The sequence below is a fragment of the Epinephelus lanceolatus genome, chromosome 4 (assembly GCF_041903045.1).
Source record: "Epinephelus lanceolatus isolate andai-2023 chromosome 4, ASM4190304v1, whole genome shotgun sequence".
NCBI lineage: Eukaryota > Metazoa > Chordata > Actinopteri > Perciformes > Serranidae > Epinephelus > Epinephelus lanceolatus.
The window spans coordinates 27,838,605-27,858,671 of NC_135737.1; the positions used below are offsets into that span (position 1 = coordinate 27,838,605).

A 20,067-nucleotide genomic window follows, 5' to 3' on the forward strand; every position below is an offset into this window, starting at 1 on the left:
TAACAAAGGTTCCAGGCTGGACTCGAGGTGAGAATGTATGGCTACACAAACAGCCCTAACCCTAACCCCTTAACACCCTAACCCTAACCCTAAACCCTCAGCCACCAGGAATCTAATATTCAATTCTAATGATAATGTGATGCTTCATTGAGTTCATGTGGAAAATATCTCCTAAGTGACCCAATCCTGGGGGGGTAGAGCATGGGTAAAGCACTGCTTGTGCAGGACTTGCCACCAGTGTTTCAATCCAGGTCATGCAGATAAGATGTCCTCCCATAAAACCACTGTGTGCCCCCCTATTCCACATGTTAGAATATTTGTAATACGAATAATTAATAATTATGTAGTTCTTCCATTTTGTCCCCCTTCTGGAGGGGAATTTGTGTGTAATTCCTACAATTGACCACAGGGTGTCGCCACTGTTAAAAAAAGATAAGGCCACTTCCCATTGCTTTGGGAAGACACCAGGAAGGATGGAAACATGCATTTTACTTTTACATATTCAACAAGCTTGCCATTATCTCTAAACTACGGTGAAGTAAGTGATAATATAGCGTGATCTCAATACACGTTAATACTACTAACGTTAGTTGTGACAGTTGTACGTACAGCGCGCGACCAATAAAGTGGAGCGGGACTGAAGGGATGCTGGAGGAGGCTGCTGTTGCCACCGGCGGAGACACCGTAACGTTACAAGACAACAAATAGCAGCCACTGTGTCTGCTAGCAAACCTTTGACAGTCTGCCTTAGAAACGCATCGTCACAGGACACAAACCACGCGGGATGTAAACGAAGAGACAGCCACATGTGCACCACCAAGGTAAATATATTTCACTGCGTTTGTGGACGCGTCACAATCCCACAGGAAAACGCTTTGTTAGCCTCCTAACGTTAGCCTGCTACCGGTTAGAGTGCTAGCATAGCATAACGGATCCAGCTAACAGAGTATTTAGCCTGTCAGTGAGCATCCTCTTAAATGGAGGGATAAACCCTTGTCCTCCTGCCCTTTCAGTTTGCCAACATCAGCTGCCCTCTGTGGGAGCTAGCTTGGTTTAAAAAGGGAAAACACATTAGTGAGTGATGACATAAATCCGGCTAGCTAGTTGCTAACTGCTAGTCCTGTATTTTATTTTTACAGGTTTCCATGGGAACGTAATTTAAGCGTTATACATGTACCTCTCTCTCATGTTGAGCATTTTAAAAACCCAAACGACTTCCATTTCTCTTATTCAAAATGCATTTAACAGCTCCAGTGTCTCACCTGTGTGTATATATAACTTTATTTAACCAGTAAAGTTTACTAAACCTGTTTAACTTGAGACTCCTGGCAAAGACAGCAGCACCACACAGGACACAGAGGTTATAAAACACAGTTATAATGCATTACATTAAAATTACTATGTATGTTATTTGAATGATGCAGTTCTCTCCCGCGCCCCTGGTTTTTCTGGTGTTTACTTTAGTTTCATGCATAACACCTTGTTTGTGTAGGTTGTTAGTTTTGGATCCTGTTTTTGGGTTTGGTTTTCTTATCTCTTTTTATGTTTGTTTTTTGAGTGTTTGTGTTAAGGCGTGGGTTGTTCCTGACAAAATAATACCTAACCAAACTTAACTTCTATATATGCTCTCATTTATAAAGCAGCAAACAGTCCCAGTATTTCACCTACCCATTGCAGCCATTTTATGTTACAAGTGAAGTGATCAAGACAGAAGTTGATAATAGAGCTTTAAAGACTAATGGATTAGGCGTCAACTATTGGGCTAACTTATTCGCCAGCTGATTTTATTGTTGAATAATTGTTGTGAGTATTTTTTTTTTAAGAAAATGAAAGCCAAAATTATTTGATACCAGCTTCCTAAATTTGAATATGTTCTGTTTTTCCACTCCTCTTTGACAGTTAACTTGAATATTTTTTGGTTGTGGACATAACAAGACAATTGAGGACGACATTTAAGCCTTTGTGACACACTGGTCAATTAATGGGTTAATTGAAAATATAATTCACAGATCATTTAACAATGAAAATAATTACTTTTGGGTTTCGGACTGTTAATTGGTCAACACCAGCAATTTGAATAAATCACGTAAGGGCAATTTTTCAGTATTATCTGACATTTTAAAATGCTTAATTGCGAAAAAACAGTTTGTAACTGCCACTCTGTTTTGCATACAGTTTAAGTTAACAGTTGAGTTGTCAACAAACTGAGTTGTCCTGCTACATATACTGTAATATTACGGCTCCACCTCTCCAAGCCCCCCTGACATCCTTGTATCTACGCAAGCAAGACAACAATAATATTTTTATGACACATGTCATTTAAAAACAACTGAAATAACCTTTCTCTCTGATGAGAACTGTCTGAGACCCTGCACCCAGTAACCTCTCATCTAGTTTTGAAACTTGCTTGAAGTCTTTGAGACTTCTTGTTCCACTCCAGTGAGGGTGGGCCCGACCATCTGCATGGTCTCACCTCCTAGTACAAACGTCACAGCAGAAGAAGAGACGTCCCCCTCACCCCACCAGACCCTCGACCGGCCAACTATAGTTCTATTATAGTTCAAGCAAAGGCTAATTGTTGGTCACTTACAAAGGATTGCACAGTCCAAGTCTCTGGACGGTAATGCTGTCTCTTTCTACTGTAAGCGATATTACAGCACAAGATGTTCCTCGATGCATTTTTCTGTTTTCTGTGGAATGTGATCCAAAGTTGGCTTGATGATTGCTGACAGGCACAATTTTTGAGAGAAACTGTAAGTTGGTTTAGTTGTTGTTTTCTTCTTCTTCTTCTTTTTTTGTCTGTAGAAGAGAAGATGGCACTGGTTATGGTTTGTGCGTTCCTGAGCCTGTCTTGTTGGGTCTCTCTCTACTTTATCTTGTGTAACCTTAACGGGTCCAGGAGCTCTGAGTGGAACTGTCGACTTGTCACCCTGGCACACGGCATCTTGGCAGTCTGCATCACAGGATACATAGGCTATGTGGATGGACCCTGGCCTTTCACTTATCCAGGTAGCCCACTTACCCTGTGGGGATTTTTATATCAGTGTTTTTGCTTGAAAAATTACTTAAAAGACAAATTGAGTATAAACATAGTTTGTCGTGATTGACTGATCTTTTCAGCTCTACATAGCTTAGCATGTTGAAAATGTTTAGTGTTTCTTGATACAGTGAATAGTGTGCACAGTTTGATTCAAACTACCAAATGTAAAGATTTTAAAATGTGAATAAACTATTTATCAGTGACCAAATGATTTTAGCTTCCTTCGAAAGTTTGTTTTACATGTTGATATTAATAATTATGTGCTCATGCTACAATGATAGCACATATTATATTTGTGATTTCATGATTGTTTTTGCTTGCATAAAAACATGCTAACTAAGAACTGTCTGATTTTGTTTTTGTGCCAGGCACTAAGAACACTCCTCTGCAGATAGGTGCCATGGTGGTGAGCCTGGGCTACTTTATCTTTGATATGGCCTGGTGTGTGTACTTCCGCACAGAGGGACCCGTTATGCTGGCCCACCACACCATGAGCATCTTGGGAATCCTGTTGACCCTGTGGTTGGGGGAGTCTGGCATCGAGTCCTGCGCGGTACTCTTTGGCAGCGAAATCACCAACCCCCTCCTGCAGGCACGCTGGTTCCTCAAACAGACAGGACATTACGGGACGCTGCTGGGGGACGTTGTGGACGTCCTGTTTGTGCTGCTGTTTGTGTTGATGCGAGTCTTTGTGGGAGGCACAATGCTGTACTGTGAGCTGATCTCCCCAAGACCCAGATTCTTTATCAAGTGTGGGGGAGTGGCTATGTACGCTCTATCCTGGGTGTTTATGGTGGACATTGTTCGATTTGCCATTCGGAAGAGCAAGAGCTGGCAGAAACAGAAGAGGGACCAGCAAGAGATAGTGGCAGCTAATGGTCATGACGGGAAGAAGGACTGATCGGCTTGTGCTTCTCTAAAGGAAATCTGTGTCTGTGTTTTTCACTTTGGACGCACAAGGGAAAGTGCAAAGAAAATCAACTTTTTGTATGTTAAACAGATTTAAAAAGGGATATTTCAGAGTGATGTCTCGTGACATCTGTAAGGTCTAACACCTGTGCATTTTTGGAAGAAAGAAAAAACATTTTTTATGCAGTTATTGCAGCTGAACATGTGTTTGATTACTGAGTAAAATGTGCAGTTAACAACACAGATGTAGTTTATGTCACTGAAAACCAAAGCACTTTCTATAAACACATGAGCAGATGTTGCTTTCAGTTGCAGTGAACTGTGGCCTAGTCATATGTGGTGGTGTTGCTTCAAAGGAGAGCTCGATGTTAGGAAAGAGACAGTTTACATGTAATGCCTGTCCTGCTTGAGAAATTTTTGTAGTCATTTCAGAACAAGTTAGGAGTGGTTTCCTTGGAACCCTGTTTTTTTGTCTTTTTTTCGGTGCATGGGAAACTTTAAGCAGATGTGAAAGGTGTACTCAGGGAGATGAAGTCATACCAGAAAGTTCCAGAGAAATGTGTGTGATGTGTTTGATTACTTTGTTAGATTTAGTTTATCATTCCTATAAGCTTTTGCCTGCTGTGTGAAATCCTGTCGCAGAGCCTGCCCAAAAAACATTTCAGTTATTTTACTCACTTCATGTAAAGTGATACACAGAAAGGAACCACTAAATTACATAGTTCTACACTGGTAATGCTATTTTGCAGTCCATCTGGATATTTATATTAATGATGAATATCTTGAAATGTTTAATGAAATGGTGTCAGAGTTTGTACTTATTATATTAAGTTATCTTAAGTGTTTCCTCTCAGACGATTTGCACTCTGTGCTGATAGCTCCCAGTTAATTTAATTTAATAGAGTCATGTTTCAGTCTCACTGAGATCTTGTTAGACATGACAATCAAATGCAATTTATTGTGAGCTATCTGACTTCCTCTTCAGTTCTTTTTTTTGTATCCACCTTTAAATCCTAGGGCAAAATGAAAACCTATGCAATCATGCATTCATTTTTTGTTTCTAGCCCCTAGAGTTTTACGCCGAGTTTCAGAGGTCACGTGTGTAGGATTTAGGGGGATATATTGGCAGAAGTGGAATATAATATAATAAGTATGTTTTCTTTAGCGTATTATCACCTGAAAATAAGAATTGTTTTTTCATTTTGTTCATTTACCTTAGAAAGAGCTGCTCTTATCTACATAGGGAGCAGGTGCTTGTTGACAGAGATCTCCATGTTGCACCGCCATATTTCTACAGGAGCCCAAAATGAACAAACCAAACACTGGCTCCAGACAGGGCCATTCACTTTTTCGCATCTGCCTTTGTGGTTAGCGCCCCCTCTGTGATGAATTGAATGGATTTGGAAGCGATGTGACCTAAGTTGCGTGGCACATATCCGAAGATCTCTCACAAAATAGTGCAGACTTTTCTGGAGATTCTCTACTGCACGCCAGTCTTTCACGTTTGCCAGCGTCATGACTTGCCATCAGTAATTTGAGTTTCATTTTAGGCAAACTCTTTGCGTGAAAATGTTGACAGTAGTTTTTTTCCCTCTTCTTCTGATATTTTTTCGGTAGATTTAAGGTGACAGTAGTCCCAGAGTTTTACATTTTTATTTAATTTTAATTTTATTGCATTTATTTTAAAAAGCAAGGATTCAAAAGTACCACCTGGTCTGTTTGTTTTGGAGAGGAAGAGACCTGTAGATAATTCGGCCCCTGGTAAAAACCTCCTGAACAACGAACACTGAAGGATTACTACCCAGGAGTTAATGCGTGGCACAGAGGAGAAGTTTCAGCTAGTTGCAGGCTGCAGTCCTCACCAATAGATGTCACTAAATCCTACACACTGCTCCTTAAACACAAGGCAGTGACACTATAGTTAGTTGTCATTTAGCGACTGTCAGTGAAATCATTTCAACATGATATAATCATATCGGGTTATTGTTATTGCCAAATTCTGCTTCGTTCATCCCAAACACACTAACATACAAAAATAGTGATTTAAATTTTTCGATTGATGTGTGTAAAGAGTTTTGACAGTTTTAGTATTTAATGTGTGATTTTGCCTACATTTGCTATAATGTCATATTAATTACCAGAAAAAAATATATTCATCTCAATATTGTGATGTTGATTCCAACCACACTGAACACATATGTGCATAAAGACAGGTAGAGTGTCATGCATAGAGAATATTATATTACAATTTAGCCTGCTCCATGACTGGATTTGTTTCATGCCTTGAAGCTTACCGCACTTCCAGGTTTCATCCTCATGCTCAGACTTGATATCTGTGTTTTTATTATTATGATATATCTTTTTTTTTTTTTTTTTATTGTACTGCACATGGATGTCTTCAGTAATGTGCTCAAAAACCTGCCATCCCTTTGTTTCCCTATTTATATTTGATTGACATTTGATGTGTTGTGCTCATACAAAGTCTGTTTACATGGCTGCCATTGTTGAGAATCATGTTAGCATCACTGTTGTCTTCAAGAAGGTAAAAATCTAACTGGTGTGTGCCTTAGTTATCTGAATGTACTTTCCTAATTTTTCGTTTGTTTTTTGTCCCGTGCTGTACTGTAAACCCTCCAACGTAAGGACGTAATGACGAACCGTTTTCAGTCGTGGATGGATTGTTTGTATGCTTTCAAATAAATTTTAATCAATGAAATTTCAACTAAAACTAAAGGATGAGCTGCAGTTGCATCATTAAATGCCACAAGTACTGTGATGTAATATAGGACTGAGACTGAAGTTACCTCAACTGTCCACATGATGGTGTCATATCAATTATATATGAATGATCAGTGAGGAGACATGAGTCATTTGGCAGTGCTTGTATGAAGACAATAAAAGGATGAAAGAAAATATGTCATTGACAACTGAAAATAGTGTCACATTCTACTTGAGTTGATCACAGTTGGCCAGTTTAACTTTTTATCGTCCTTTTCGGCATGAATTCAATTTTAAATATGTGTATTAAAGGTGTTTTCATGCATTGGAGCACTCAGAGTTTAATATTGTGTATGACACCGTATGTAATACACAGTGTATTGTGTATATTGAAGGATTGCACAGTTTGGTTTCGGCTGCCAGAAACATAAATAATGAAGCAGGACTGCAATGCACAACACGGTGAAGATAATCATATACAGTGCATTACTTCATTCACTTAGTATGCGAAATGGGTAAAAGGATCAGAGCAAACAAAATAGCTTGAGAGAAGGTAGAGAAGAATAACTGAACATAGTCCACTCATGTACACAAACAACAGCTACTTAAAGGTAAACAGGATATGAACAGATTCATTATGGTGGTGCAAAGATTGCCTGTGAAACACCAACCACTAACCATATCCTTCATTATGGCATTGGTAATGCTGTCATATTAAGTGCATTTTCTTTTCTTAGTTTGGTGAAATTACAAAAACGCGAGTGCAGTGATTAAAAAACGCTCAATGGACTGCTAATGGAATCAGTTAATATTGATTGCAGTTTTGTTGACACGCACTGATTGAGAATAGTTTGCAGATATCAAACAAATACAAAGACATGAACGAAAGCCTAAGTATCTTTTGCATTTTCATTCTCTGTCTTTTAAACCTGTTCACACACACACACACTCATACAGCCTCTTGAGTGTGTTTTCTCTGTTTGCCTTTCAAGTTTTCTCTGTGGATGAGTTAAGATAGTTTTATCAGAACAGGAGTATCTAGTCATGGATGATGGACAAAGGACTGGACTTTAAGCTGTAAATAATGAACATAATGACTGTTGTCCCAGTCGCAGACCAACCACAGACAGTAAGAGAGCCACGAAAACAATGAAATAACCACACAACAACACACATAACCATCAAGTTCATCAGCCACCTGAAGAACAGTGCCTGCTTACTGGGAAAATTTTAAGACTGGTTCCCTGACATGGAATCATAAACAATGCAATATCTATCTAAATAACTAGGGCTGTAACTAATGATTACTTTTATTATCTACTAATCGGTACAACTGTTTAGTCTATAAATCATCAGAAAATAGTGAAAAATCAGTTTAGTATATATATATAATATAAATACAAATATAAACATGAATATTTGTTACAATCGTATAAGAAAGCAAAACAATAGATAAATAAAGAAAGAAAGAAAACAGAAAATCCTCATAATTGAGAAACTGGAACCAAAGAATACTTGGCATTTTTGCTTGATACCTGACTTAAATGATTAATCGATTGTTTAAATTACTGCTGATTAATTTTCTGTCAATCGACTACTCAATTATTTAGCAAATACACCTAAAAATAATATCTTACTAATAGTCTAAGTGTATATATTTGGGCTTAAAGTGGGCTTAAAAGTTATATTCTCATTATCGATTAATCATTTAGTCTAAAATAATAAACAAATAGTTTTCAGAGTCTAAGGTGATGTCTTTAAGAAAACAAGCAAATATTCACATTTGAGAAGTTGGAACCAGTGATTTATTATTATTATTATTATTATTATTTGCAATTTTTCTGTTAAAATTTTAGACATTTTTTTATTATCAAGACTGTTTCCATTTTTTGTTTTTTAATTTATTTTATTTTTTTGACTGAGTGATTAATTGACTGATCATGCAGGTCCATTATATAACACTGCATTTTTTATTCATAACCTAAAATAACATACATTAAAAGCATACAATATTATTGAATACTATACTAATCGACAAATAACATCTTACTAATAGTCTAACTGTATATATGTGGGCTTAAATAAAAGTTATATCCTCATTATCGATGAATAGTTTGTTCTAAAATGATAAACAAATACTTTGCAGAGTGTAAGGTGATGTCTTCAAGAAAACAAATTTTCACATTTGAGAAGCTGGAACCAGTGATTTATTATTATTATTATTATTATTTTGTTGCATTTTTTCTGTAAAAAAAAAAAATACTAGACGATTATTTGATTATCAAGACTGTTTCCATTTCTTTCTTTTTTTTTTGTCAGTGGACTGAGTGATTAATCGGTTAATCGGTTCAGGTCCAATATTCCAATATATAACATTTTATTTTTCATTCACAACCTACAATAAAAATACAATAAACAACATACTATACTACTGAATACTATACTAACATTACTAGTAGTAGTAATTTTGGTGGTATCATAGTTTTTGTTTTTATTTTGTCATCATCTGGGGGGGTCATTCTGCAGCAGTGGTCACAAACATGCTGAAACAAAATGAGTTTTCCCATCTCCCGGCGGAAGTGGTTAGTGGAAGCGCTACTGGACTCCAACAGCTAGCTGGCTAGGGCGTTGCTAGCGGCAGAAAGTGGGGTTTTTGGTTCCTTTCCGCAAGTTATATTCCTGTACAAACAACGTCTTGCGTTGAAAAAAACAGCGTTTGATGTTCGCTAAAAGTTTTAACCGCCTCGGTGTCCTTTCGCCGGTGTTTACAGCGGACTGGTGTTACTTTGTGTCCCGTTAGCTGGCCACATAGCTAGCTGCTTCCATCCACGGGAATTCTGCCGAGAAACGACTGAATTCTGGAAACATGGAGTCAAGGAACGTTGCGCTGTGCTAACCGACTTCACTGGATTTTCTTTCCTCAAGGAGACTTTCTTAAGGACATAACACGGAGAAATATCGCAAGCCAGTCAACATTCATGCCGTGTTGTATATCTATATTTCGGTCGTTGGCCGGCTCATTGTTGTGAACGGGAGTTTGCTTAGTTTGCACTCGAAACAAGAGCATACGAAGCAAAGTTTTCTGCTGAAAGAGCTCATCTGTTTTGTTAGCTGGTAGCTGGCGAGATTCAACGCCAGCCAGCTTTCACTGAGAAAGGATTTTCTAAAAAAGGCAACTGTGCTTTTTTATTTTAATCGACCATCTAGCCAGTTTGTTGAATCTAACGTCTTACACCGGTATAACATTAGCTGCAGTCGTTGCTAATTTGTAACACGGGTCGGTTAAACTCGGTATTGAGCGATTCTCATGGTCACGGGAGACTCGTCCTCACAGTCACAGACAGGCATTTCTGGGAGCAGGGGATACCAAATGGGACTGGAGGAATTTCCAGCATCTTCAAAGATCATTTAGGAACCGAGGCCATTCAGCCGAGCTGGGGTGGTGGCAGACGGACTCCATCGCAGGGCCAAGGTGTCTGTTACATTGGAATACATATTGTTTACACAATTCATATCGGCGGAAACTGGGATGTGAATGCACAGGATCCATCCAAGGAGTTCATACATGCACGACAACTTGTACCAGCTGACGCAGTATATTTATTCTGGTTGCCAAAATATTGTTTATAGCCGGGGTAGGATATCATCTGACTGCACAGCTAATACGACAGAGGCCCCGATTAATTTTTTAAGGTCTGCACTGTAGATTCCTAGCTGCTCAGCTTTGGCAAGGAGTGTTGGTGAACAGATAGCCTGTAGGTAATATTTTAGTGTCTACCAGTGTTTGGACGTGCCTTGCAACAACCCAACAGTGTCCCATTTATTTTCAACACCATTCTCAAAATCCTTGCCCACTTCAGACGAATGCCAGAGAAGGACGCTCCAGGAAATCGACTCCTCTCACTCTGGAAAATGTTAATCGGATATAATTTGCTGCAAATCTAGACCCGGAAGCCCAATGAGTGACACACAGTCCAGCTTCACTGACAGGTACAGTATGCAACGACTTTTACCTTCTGTTAATGCACTGTTTGCACTCCACATGCACACATTGAGTAATAAAATGCAACATTTTATTAAGGTTTCCTGATTTAGTTATGATGATATTAAACTGAAACACAACCCCACAGTCTGATGAAAGTTTTGCATGCTCCCAAGTAAAGCACTTCCCTGTGGTGCTGTGCTCAGTAATAACTATGTTATACAATCTAATTACTAAGGAAGGACATCAGATCTTGATGGAAACTCTGCTGATCTCAGCATGGGTAATGGAGTTCTCTGCAGACAGTAAAGTAGTACTTGTCCAAAGGATTGAGAAGGCCTACCACTGTTTGTGTGCCAGGGAACAGTCCTTGGTGATCCCTGTACACCTTTCAACATCCCTATTACCTCTAAGCCTTTAAAGCTAACCTTCTCTTACACCTATTAAAACAATCTCTGGATTTAGACAAGACCTTAGCTTCGTCAACTAATCACCTTATCTGAGGCATCTGTCAAGCTAAAGTCAAAGATTGGACACTGTTGCTAAGACCGGCAGGCTAAATAATGTGTCATGGCCTGAAGAAAACACTAAATGGTAGACAAGGATCAGTCTGTCATCCTAATCCATTGTGATGTAAGTTGCCGGTATTCTGCTGTTGCGTCATTATAAGACAGAATTCCCCTGTGTTTTTTTTTTGTACCTCTATAATAAAGAGGTTCCTATTCTCAATTTGACGTACTCTGGCAGTGAAACAGAGAAGTGAGCATTACGTCAAGCTCCTCCACCTGAATCCCACATACCTGCAAGGAAAGCAGGCCAATACAGTGGAATGTGGTCAGTAGCTTCAGAGCAGAAGGAAGCTTTATTGCACAGGTTGAGATGTTCTCCTGGCTAGGGTATGAGCTAGAGGCTAAAGCCCAACCCCATTTTTACATGACCCCCCTCCCCCACTGCAATGATGGCAACAGTGGCTGGCACCAACTGCTATTGTGGTGCTGTTTATTGTGTTTTAGTATCACCACAACACTGTGCATGGCACTAAACCGGTGTGGATGCCATCATGTGTCTGGATGCTTTTATGAACAAATCAGTGCTTTCCAATCACTTCAGCAAACCTGTGTTGAAATGTAAACTGCGGTTGATTGGCAAATAAATAACAGAGACTCCCATTGCCAAGAAGCACCTACTGCCAGGTTGCTATCAGACAGTGCAGTATATCATACAGTATATTTGGTCGTCCCAGTTTTGCTGCTGCATGTAAAGGCTTGAGACTGTGCCACACAAATTTGTTGTCTATCCTCCCCCTACTCAGAGTGTGTGGGTTAATGTCTTTTTAGATTAAGTTTCCTTATCTGTTTGTTTTGGTTTACATCTGTCACAATTGTTACACTACCAGTAGAGCATGATGCAGGCCCCTGTGTGAATGTAAAACACAAAAAGAAAATGCAAAACAGCGTGACAGTAGTCTGTAGATTGTGCAAGCACCTAGCTCTGTACTTATGTTGCACAAAAATTATGGTTAAGACTGCAGCAGGGTGTTTTCCACAGTGCTCGATAATGACTTTATTGATTAATGGTGTTGTCTGTCTGTCCTTCTCTTCTTAAGTCTGCCTGTATTCCCCTGTCTTTGCTTTCTCTCCCCGTGTGTGTGTGGTGTTGTGCATTTTGTTTTTGCTCTGTTGGCTATAGTGGGAGTATGCATCCAACATCAATTGGGGTTGGGCCACCAGCCGATGGGTCAGTTTAGTGAGCTGTTAGCTCTTTGTCATAGAGTTCTGCTGATCTCCACGTTTTTCCCACCCCCCCTGAGGCCCTCCCGGGAAGTGGTGCTGGTGACATCACTAATAGTAAACAATAGCTTTTAGTGGGAGCAAACTGGCTGTCCGATGTATGCTCCTCACCAGGTCCACCAGTGTAGGTCAGGTACATTCAGGGAGGCTGGTCTTCGTTGTTACCCTGTTGGAGGAAAGTGTAAAGTTGTGTCTGCGGCTAGTTAATGATAACAGGATTGCAACTAACAAGTTTGTTATTGATCCATTGTCATTGATGCGAACACAGCTGTTGATTATGTGAATGATTGGGTAATCACTCATATAGTGTTGACGCTTACACTTATCATGCCAAAGTGCCCGTCACTGCGTAACAGAGGCCAAGATGATATCTTCAGATAGTTTTTTCCCTGGCCAACAGTCCAAAAAATCAGAGCATTGCACTTACAATAAAAAGAAACCGAGACAAACAACACATTTAAGATTCTGCAACTAGCAAATACTTGGTGTTCAAACAGGATAGACAATTCAGATCCAGTCTATAGCCTAATCAAAATTGTTATCAATTGATTTGATGTCATTCGACTAATAAACTAATTATGTCAACACTAAATGATGATAACGGGGCACTAGAGTTGATATGTGCCTTACTGCAGTGGAATTTGTTTCCTTGTGATGAACGTTTTCACGAGAAGCTCCGACAGCTCGGACTGCTTGTATGCGTCTCCTGTATTTGGCATCCCTCCCTTATAATGCAGTATGCTTTTACTCCATCTAGTCAGCACTGATAGTAGGGAAGCTGTGTCAGCTGCTCTGAACTGTGCATTAAAATGAGTATCCAGAAGTCATTTAAAGCCCTGATCAGATGTGCAAAGGCTCCAGCTTAGCACAGCAGTGGAGGATGGTGGTATTTATACTCTTGACATGTGTGCTGCAACTGAAAGAATGAGATACAACTTTTGCAGGTTGGGAAAAAACATACTCTAGCTCAAATCAAAACCAACTCCTGAAATGAACTGATCAACAATTACTGAAGGTAGCAATCTGCAGTATCAGCAGCTGATAAGATACCATGTCATATCCAGGTAGTACAATTAAATATTTTTTTTTATGGGAAGTTGCTGAGTGAAAGATAACTCCCTACATTTTGTGATTCCACTTTCTCCAGTATGAAGATTAGTCACTTTTCACAGTCTTACATCATAGTAATTAAGTTAAGAAAAGTTTTGATTGTTGGTCGAACAAGAAAAGCTAGTCTATTCAAAGAACACATCACCTTGGGCTTTTTAAAATTATGGTGTTCATTACTGGCTAGTGTATTGTGTTACACATAGTTAAGAACTTATTAAATTAATAACAGGAAGATTAGTTAACATTGAAAAGCTTGTCAGGTGCTGTCCTGGTTCTTTATACTGTGTAATATTCCCTATCCAGCTGCAATTGTAAGAGTGCAAGTTCTCTAAAGGCAGTGATGTTTCAAGATTGTGAAGGAATTCACTTTCTCCCTTATTTTAAAGTCAAGAGCAGAGAGAAAATCCTGTGAATCATTTCTAACTATAGCATACCCCTACTTGTTGTAGCCTGTAGACCTTCCTTTTCCATTAAAACACTTGTCACAGCAATTTAGATCACAGCAACCTCTTGTCAGCCTAAATATCACCAAGTTATTGCCAGCTGATGCATTCTTATTATTTCTTGGCTAATTATGTGATAAAGGTGGTATCTCAACGCTGATTTTGTTTTTAAATGCATAGTAAGTGTAAACATGCTCCAGGTTGTACGCAGGTGTGCAAGACCCATCTTTCTACCCCACCTACTTATGAGTTAGAGAGCAAAACCATACACTTGAATTATTTTGCAGTTTTAATTTCAATTAAAATCAAGGGTGTTTGTTTACAAGGCTGTTAAACAATATATTTTACTCAGAACATTTCTTTTTACAGAACCTCTTATGTGTAAAACAAGTGCCAATTAAAGCACATCTTTTATACAATATGGTGCTAAAAATACCACTGCACCAAAAACACCAGTATAGTCTTAGGGTGTGTTTCCAAATACTGTGTTTTTCTGAGCACCAGCATCTTTTTGGTTGCTCCCAATGAGAAGAAAGCATATGTGGCCACCTCTAAAAAAGGCTCTGTACTCAGCTTCTTATTTCTAAGCACCCCACCTTTTTTGCGTGGCTGCTGCAAGTGCTACCAGTTGTATATCTCTGAACTTTTTAGAAATGCAATGGTGTCATCACTCTTGCTCTTTGTCAGGGAACCTATCATATGGGGCAGGACACGTCACCCTGGTAACCAGGAAGATGGAGCAGAAATATGTTTTGGTTGTGTCTATCCAAGCTATATGATATGTCAGACAAAAACTATCATAACAAGGACAGAGAAGCTTTGTGGGTGCACATTGGCCGGGCATTGAACGTTGCTTGTGAGCGTTGTGCTTTTATCACCATACTGATATGGTGATATCTCGTACAAACTTGATAGCTGTGTAGGCAACTGTGTGTTAACATAGCGTCATCAAAAAACACACTGGGAGCACCTTCTTCTATAATGCGCCTGGATGAAGTGCTCTGTAGCGCCCTGCCAGCACTTAACGGCCAGAGAAAAACACCATATGGACACAGGCCCTTTTGCAATCAAACACAATCACTCTGCAATAAGTCCTACCTTTTATAAAGAGTATCATATTAAGAATTGATTCAGATTGTATCAGAGGGGGTTTGATTCAATTCTATGGTAAAGTGGGAGGTTGTGGTTTGTGGTGCTGCATTATACTGAATGGTGTTTAGGATGTTTTCTCCTTCAAGTAAGTATAAAAGCTCTAAGAGGTCCGTATTGATCTGTTGCAGGTACATAGCTTTCAGTAGTCACAACTTGATCCTGGTGTTTTATTGTATTTATACAGTATGAGTGGCTGCACAACTTCCTGGAGTTTCATGAAACTGGGTAATTGATTTGTGCAACAGCTTGGTATCAGACCTTGTAAGGAGTAGTTGGTGGTGACATGGTGCGTCTAAGACTTAGGCCCTGTTAACACCGGGTATTAACATGTGTTTTGGGTGATCAGATCACAAGTAAACAGCTCCAAGTACAAATGTGAAGGTGCCTGATGTGTCTTCAATAGGCCCATTTCCACCGCAGGAACTTCGGGGTAATTTTACAGGGCCGGGGCCGTTGGTGCGTGTCTCCACCGCAGGAACCACCCCCGAAGGACAGAGTTCCGGAACTTTTACGGGGGCTAAACAAGTCCCTACCTCAGAGTAGGTACTCAGAACGGCCCCAAAAGACTCCTGGCTGGGGCTTGGGGATTACTTGGTGCTGATTGGATATACTCAAAGAGGGATGTGATGTCAACAGAAAGCAACAAAATAGCTGGCATTTTTAAAACTCAGCAGACGAGGGTTAGCTCGTTCATATATAGCTTCCGCCGCCATGTAAAAAAATTCACTAAATGGCCCGTGAAAAAAATATTGTTTACAGAGGATATCTTAGTTACAACATGATTGAGCTAGCAAAGCAGTTTTGTGTTGCTATGTGTGGTATGTATTCAGTTTTGGGAAATCACGATGTCTAGAAAGCATCAGTGGCTGCCGCTGACAAGGACAGCTAACAGCAGCAGCAAAGCTAACATCAGGACGTCATCTGTTAAAAGCCTCCCGTTGTCAGATACGTCACGAAACTACTCCAGATAGCTCAATCATGTTGTAACTAAGACATCCGCTGGAAAAAATATTTTTTTTCACGGGCCATTTAGTGAGTTATTACAGACACTGCTAAGGGCTATCAGCTAACAATGTCCCTACGTTGCCCCGGTAAATGGTCGAACAACGATTACATCACATCCAGAGTCACTTCCTCGTACTCCGCTCTCTCAGTGGAGACACGGCGGTTGAGAGGGCCGAGCGAGAGGACGTTCCTGTAGTAGTTCCTGCCAAATAGTACCAGGAACTTCTTCAGTGGAAATGGGCCTAATGCATCTCGAGATCCGATCTCTCAGCCCACATTCAGAGGTGGCCTGGGCTGCATATGGCCACATTGTCTCAGCAGTGCGGATACTGATGTGTCCTGGGCCACATTGAAGGTCTGACTACACAGCTGACGTCTTTGATTATCCGACTCTACTGTTCTCCTGGCAAGTGGTTAGTTCAACATCTGCCTGGTTTGAACGAACTAACACAGCAGCTGTTTGATGGTCACAGCGAGCTCACACCAACAGCGGAATGACTCTGTCAGCCCTGTCATTTAGCCGGTTAATAACCTTTAATTAACATTAAATGTGTGATGCTAATAGTTAGCATAGTCACTGTGTGCGTGCGGGCAGACTCTTACCAACTGTCCCTGGCTGTTTAATGGTCCAAAGGAACTCGCACCAATACCGAAATGGTTCAACCATGTCATTTAACCCTTTAATAACCCTTAAGTAACGTTACAAGTGTGATGCTAACAGTTAGCCTGGTCATTGTGTGTGTGCAGGCAAACTCTCACCAACTTTACCTGGCATGGAGCTCACACTCCTGCAATAGTAGTTGCCCAATGGTCAAAAAGAAAGGATGGAAGCTATGTGTTAATTTGCATTTGGAACGGGGAAGTTAGAGCCGATCAAATGTCGTCACTGGAGATTCGCGGAGATGCATTTTAATGCCAGGCAGACAGACAGATGTAAAGTTGTCCACTTGTGATCGGATAACCCAAGACACATGTTAATACCAGGTGGTAAAAAGCTCTAAGATGAATAGATTTTTTTATGTCAAGATAGTGAACACTAATTAGACAATTACAAGTACAGCTACTCTAGAATAGATGCTACCTTCATGTTTTCAACACCTGCCATCACTGCAGCCACCCACAGACACATTCAGGTTCAAGGCACCGGTTAAAAGGAAATTGATCCATAACAGCGGTACTCTGATCCCTTTCCAGCCTCAGTCCCTTCTTCCTGGAACAGTCATCCTGCGTTCTGTCTCATGTCCGACTTTTACCCCACCTACTTAGTAATGTGAATTATGGTTTTAAAGGCCAGTACTAATTAAGTGGCGCATCATCTTTCCATGTTGTCATTTCACCTTGTTCCACCCTGGAGTTATTCTACCGTTGCAATTACAGTTGTCAGTGGTGCATTTAACACAGTGCTCTGGAAGTAGGTTTTTGAATTGACAACATAGTCACATTTTCGTTAAGGTAGCAAAACTGTTGCAATATCCTCCGAGTTTTACTTATGTGTGTAAGAAAAGCTTGGTTTGAAGCACAGTATTTGTAGAATTGCATCATTGTAATTGCAACTACTGAAAGTAGACACAGAATGACTGACCAAATTCTTAGTTTTGTTTATAGACTGTAAATGAAGACCTGAGGAAGACTCTGCTCACACCTGGATGTCACTTTGGCAGGCACACACCAGCTCTCACTATACTCTGTTCATTCTTGTCAGGTCCCATTTCACCCTTTTTCACACACACTCTCAACTGCATCCATCACTTACACCATTCGTTGGTTTAATCAGTCCCCTTCTTCCATCATCACCACATTTTCATACTGCCTTGCGTTAGAGAGTATTTACTCTTGTATTTTCAAGTTTGTCTTCACCAGTTAGCCAAGTTCAAATGAAAAGTGGTTTATCCCAGGCCTTTTGTGTGTTATTTAAAGGGTATTAATATTTTTCTTTAGTTATCCTAGTCGAGACAAACCAGGCTAAAAGGACAGAAATGAATTCCCAGATAGCAAAAGAGAGGGAGATGGCAGAGAGGATATGCCCCAGGGGAAGTGATGTTGGAGTGTGGTTGAAGTCTAGGAATTAGCTGGGGCTCTGATTGCTGGGGGAGTTGGGGTCTATCACCCAGTCCTGTGATGCTGATGCTTGTGGACACCCTCTACAATCCTTCCCTGTTAGCTGATAGAGCTTCAGGGCCCAAACATTACTTTCACTTCACAAAAGACAGGATCACAACAATAGAGAAAAAGGGGACAAGGGTAGCGAGCTGTCTTGTCCAAGTGTCATGTCCTCACATGTCCATTTAAGGGGATTGCAGCCATGAACTAGGGTAGTGCCTTCAAGCTAACTGTGACACTTGTGAAGCCACGATATTCTGCAGACTGTACAGTGGCCCAAGAGATGTGATGCTGGGGATATATCTTGTATTTCTTGCTGTTAAATCCTTCTTTGACATTACATTGATTTTGTATGTATACAAGCAATACATATTTGTCCTTTTTGTAGGTGCACACATATGCCTATGTAATCTTTGTGGGAGGAAATGGGATGGTTGATGTGAACGAGCAGCTGTAGTTGATTGGGTGTCTAATTGGGTTCTTGGGCTCTAATTGAATGTTGTCTCTGTGTGTTGGGAGAGACTGTGCTGTAGAGAGAGACCTGCAGCCTACCCCAGCACTGTGATTTATCTTACACTGCCTGTTTCTGCTGATTCAGGGGTGACTAGACAGACTAACACATCCCGACTCTTTCTCTACAAGAACCAGTGTCAGTACACAGGATCTGTCACCAACCTGCAGTCAGGTTGAGTGGAAGACACTGCTTTCTGCATGGCTTCAAATTCTTTTGATAGCTCGGATAGGAAAAAGGAGGCTGAGGAAGAAAAGGTGTAGGGTTGCACTGTTAGGCATTGTCCACACGTACAAGGGTATTTTTAAAACAGGGTTTTCATTTCATTCATTCTTAAAGAATCCCATTCACACAAGCACTCAGTACGTTTACATGCAGCTTGAGAAAATCGAATTATTGGCTTAGTCTGACTGAATGCATGTAAACAGCTTAGTCTGACTGAAATTGGACTATCCCTCACTCCACTAACACATCTAGATAATTTGATTGAAAATCGAACTATTGCTGCATATATCCACTTAGTCCGACTGGAGTCAGACTCGGCGTTCTGTGCATGCACCACTTTTTCTTTCGTGGGCTTTCACCCAGAAGAAGGAGATGACGCAGCAGCAGTGCAGTAACTCCCGGAAAACAAACAAATACCATGGCGACCGAGAAGCAGAGGACGCACTTCTGGACGGGCGAGGAAACTACATTAATGCTTCGACAGCTAAAGGAGATAAACATTTTGAAGTTTATGGATGGTATGAAAACGTGAAACGCAGATTTATATAAAAAAGTTTCTGAACAAGAACCGGAACTAGTTCAATACGCATGATATTAAAAAGGACACAGCGCCGCCCATCGAGGCAGAGTCAGACATGCTTGGTCAGAAATTTGATTTTCTCTTCTGCATGTATACTCAGACAAGACAAGAAGTCTGACTTGACTGATTAGCCGAGCTATGAGCTTAGCTTGACTACTGTGTGCATGGAAATGTACTGACTGTTGTGAAAAAATTCTGTCCAAAGAAAAACACAATTGAGGCGTTGTCAAGAGCCTGCCAAACCAACAGGCAGCAAAATGACCCTCACCTTATAGCCACGTTAAGGAGAAGATGATGTTGAATAATCAAAAGCCTGAAAAAAAGCTATTACAGAAAGGCTACCTGTAGCAGTGACCTCCGTAGGGCATTCTGACACTTCTGTTCTTCAGTATATTGAAAGAGTAACTGTACATCTATGTGCAAACATGTAAAAGGTCCTGTTAGCAACTTTAGAGCCAGCACTTTATTCACCACATCTACCGTTGCACGAAATGTTGCCTAA

At 40.3% G+C, this 20,067-nt stretch overlaps 2 protein-coding genes across 6 annotated transcripts in view; both read left to right on the top strand.

The window, feature by feature from the left end:
• Window positions 1–411: 411 nt before the first annotated feature.
• On the top strand, window positions 412–6,864 carry tlcd5a (TLC domain containing 5a). 2 transcript variants are annotated; one of them, XM_033632372.2, is made up of 3 exons: window positions 412–821; window positions 2,806–3,009; window positions 3,409–6,864. In XM_033632372.2, exons 2-3 carry the CDS (start codon window positions 2,814–2,816, stop codon window positions 3,939–3,941), a joined length of 729 nt encoding a protein of 242 aa, XP_033488263.1. In that variant the 5' UTR covers window positions 412–821; window positions 2,806–2,813; the 3' UTR covers window positions 3,942–6,864. The 2 variants fall into 2 exon arrangements, with proteins under 2 accessions (XP_033488263.1, XP_033488264.1); XM_033632373.2 differs by lacking the exon at window positions 412–821 and adding an exon at window positions 836–2,641.
• A 2,382-nt stretch (window positions 6,865–9,246) lies between these two features.
• Window positions 9,247–20,067, top strand: part of arhgef12a (Rho guanine nucleotide exchange factor (GEF) 12a) — a 45,830-nt gene continuing 35,009 nt past the window's right edge. For 2 of the 4 annotated variants that reach the window (XM_033630998.2, XM_078167100.1), the window contains exons 1-2: window positions 9,247–10,139; window positions 10,528–10,657. In XM_033630998.2, the coding sequence (XP_033486889.2) occupies window positions 10,626–10,657 (32 nt within the window). In that variant the 5' untranslated portion in view covers window positions 9,247–10,139; window positions 10,528–10,625. Of the gene's footprint in view, window positions 10,658–20,067 lie in introns of all 4 variants that reach the window. The other 2 variants (XM_033630997.2, XM_033630999.2) reach the window with 2 other exon arrangements.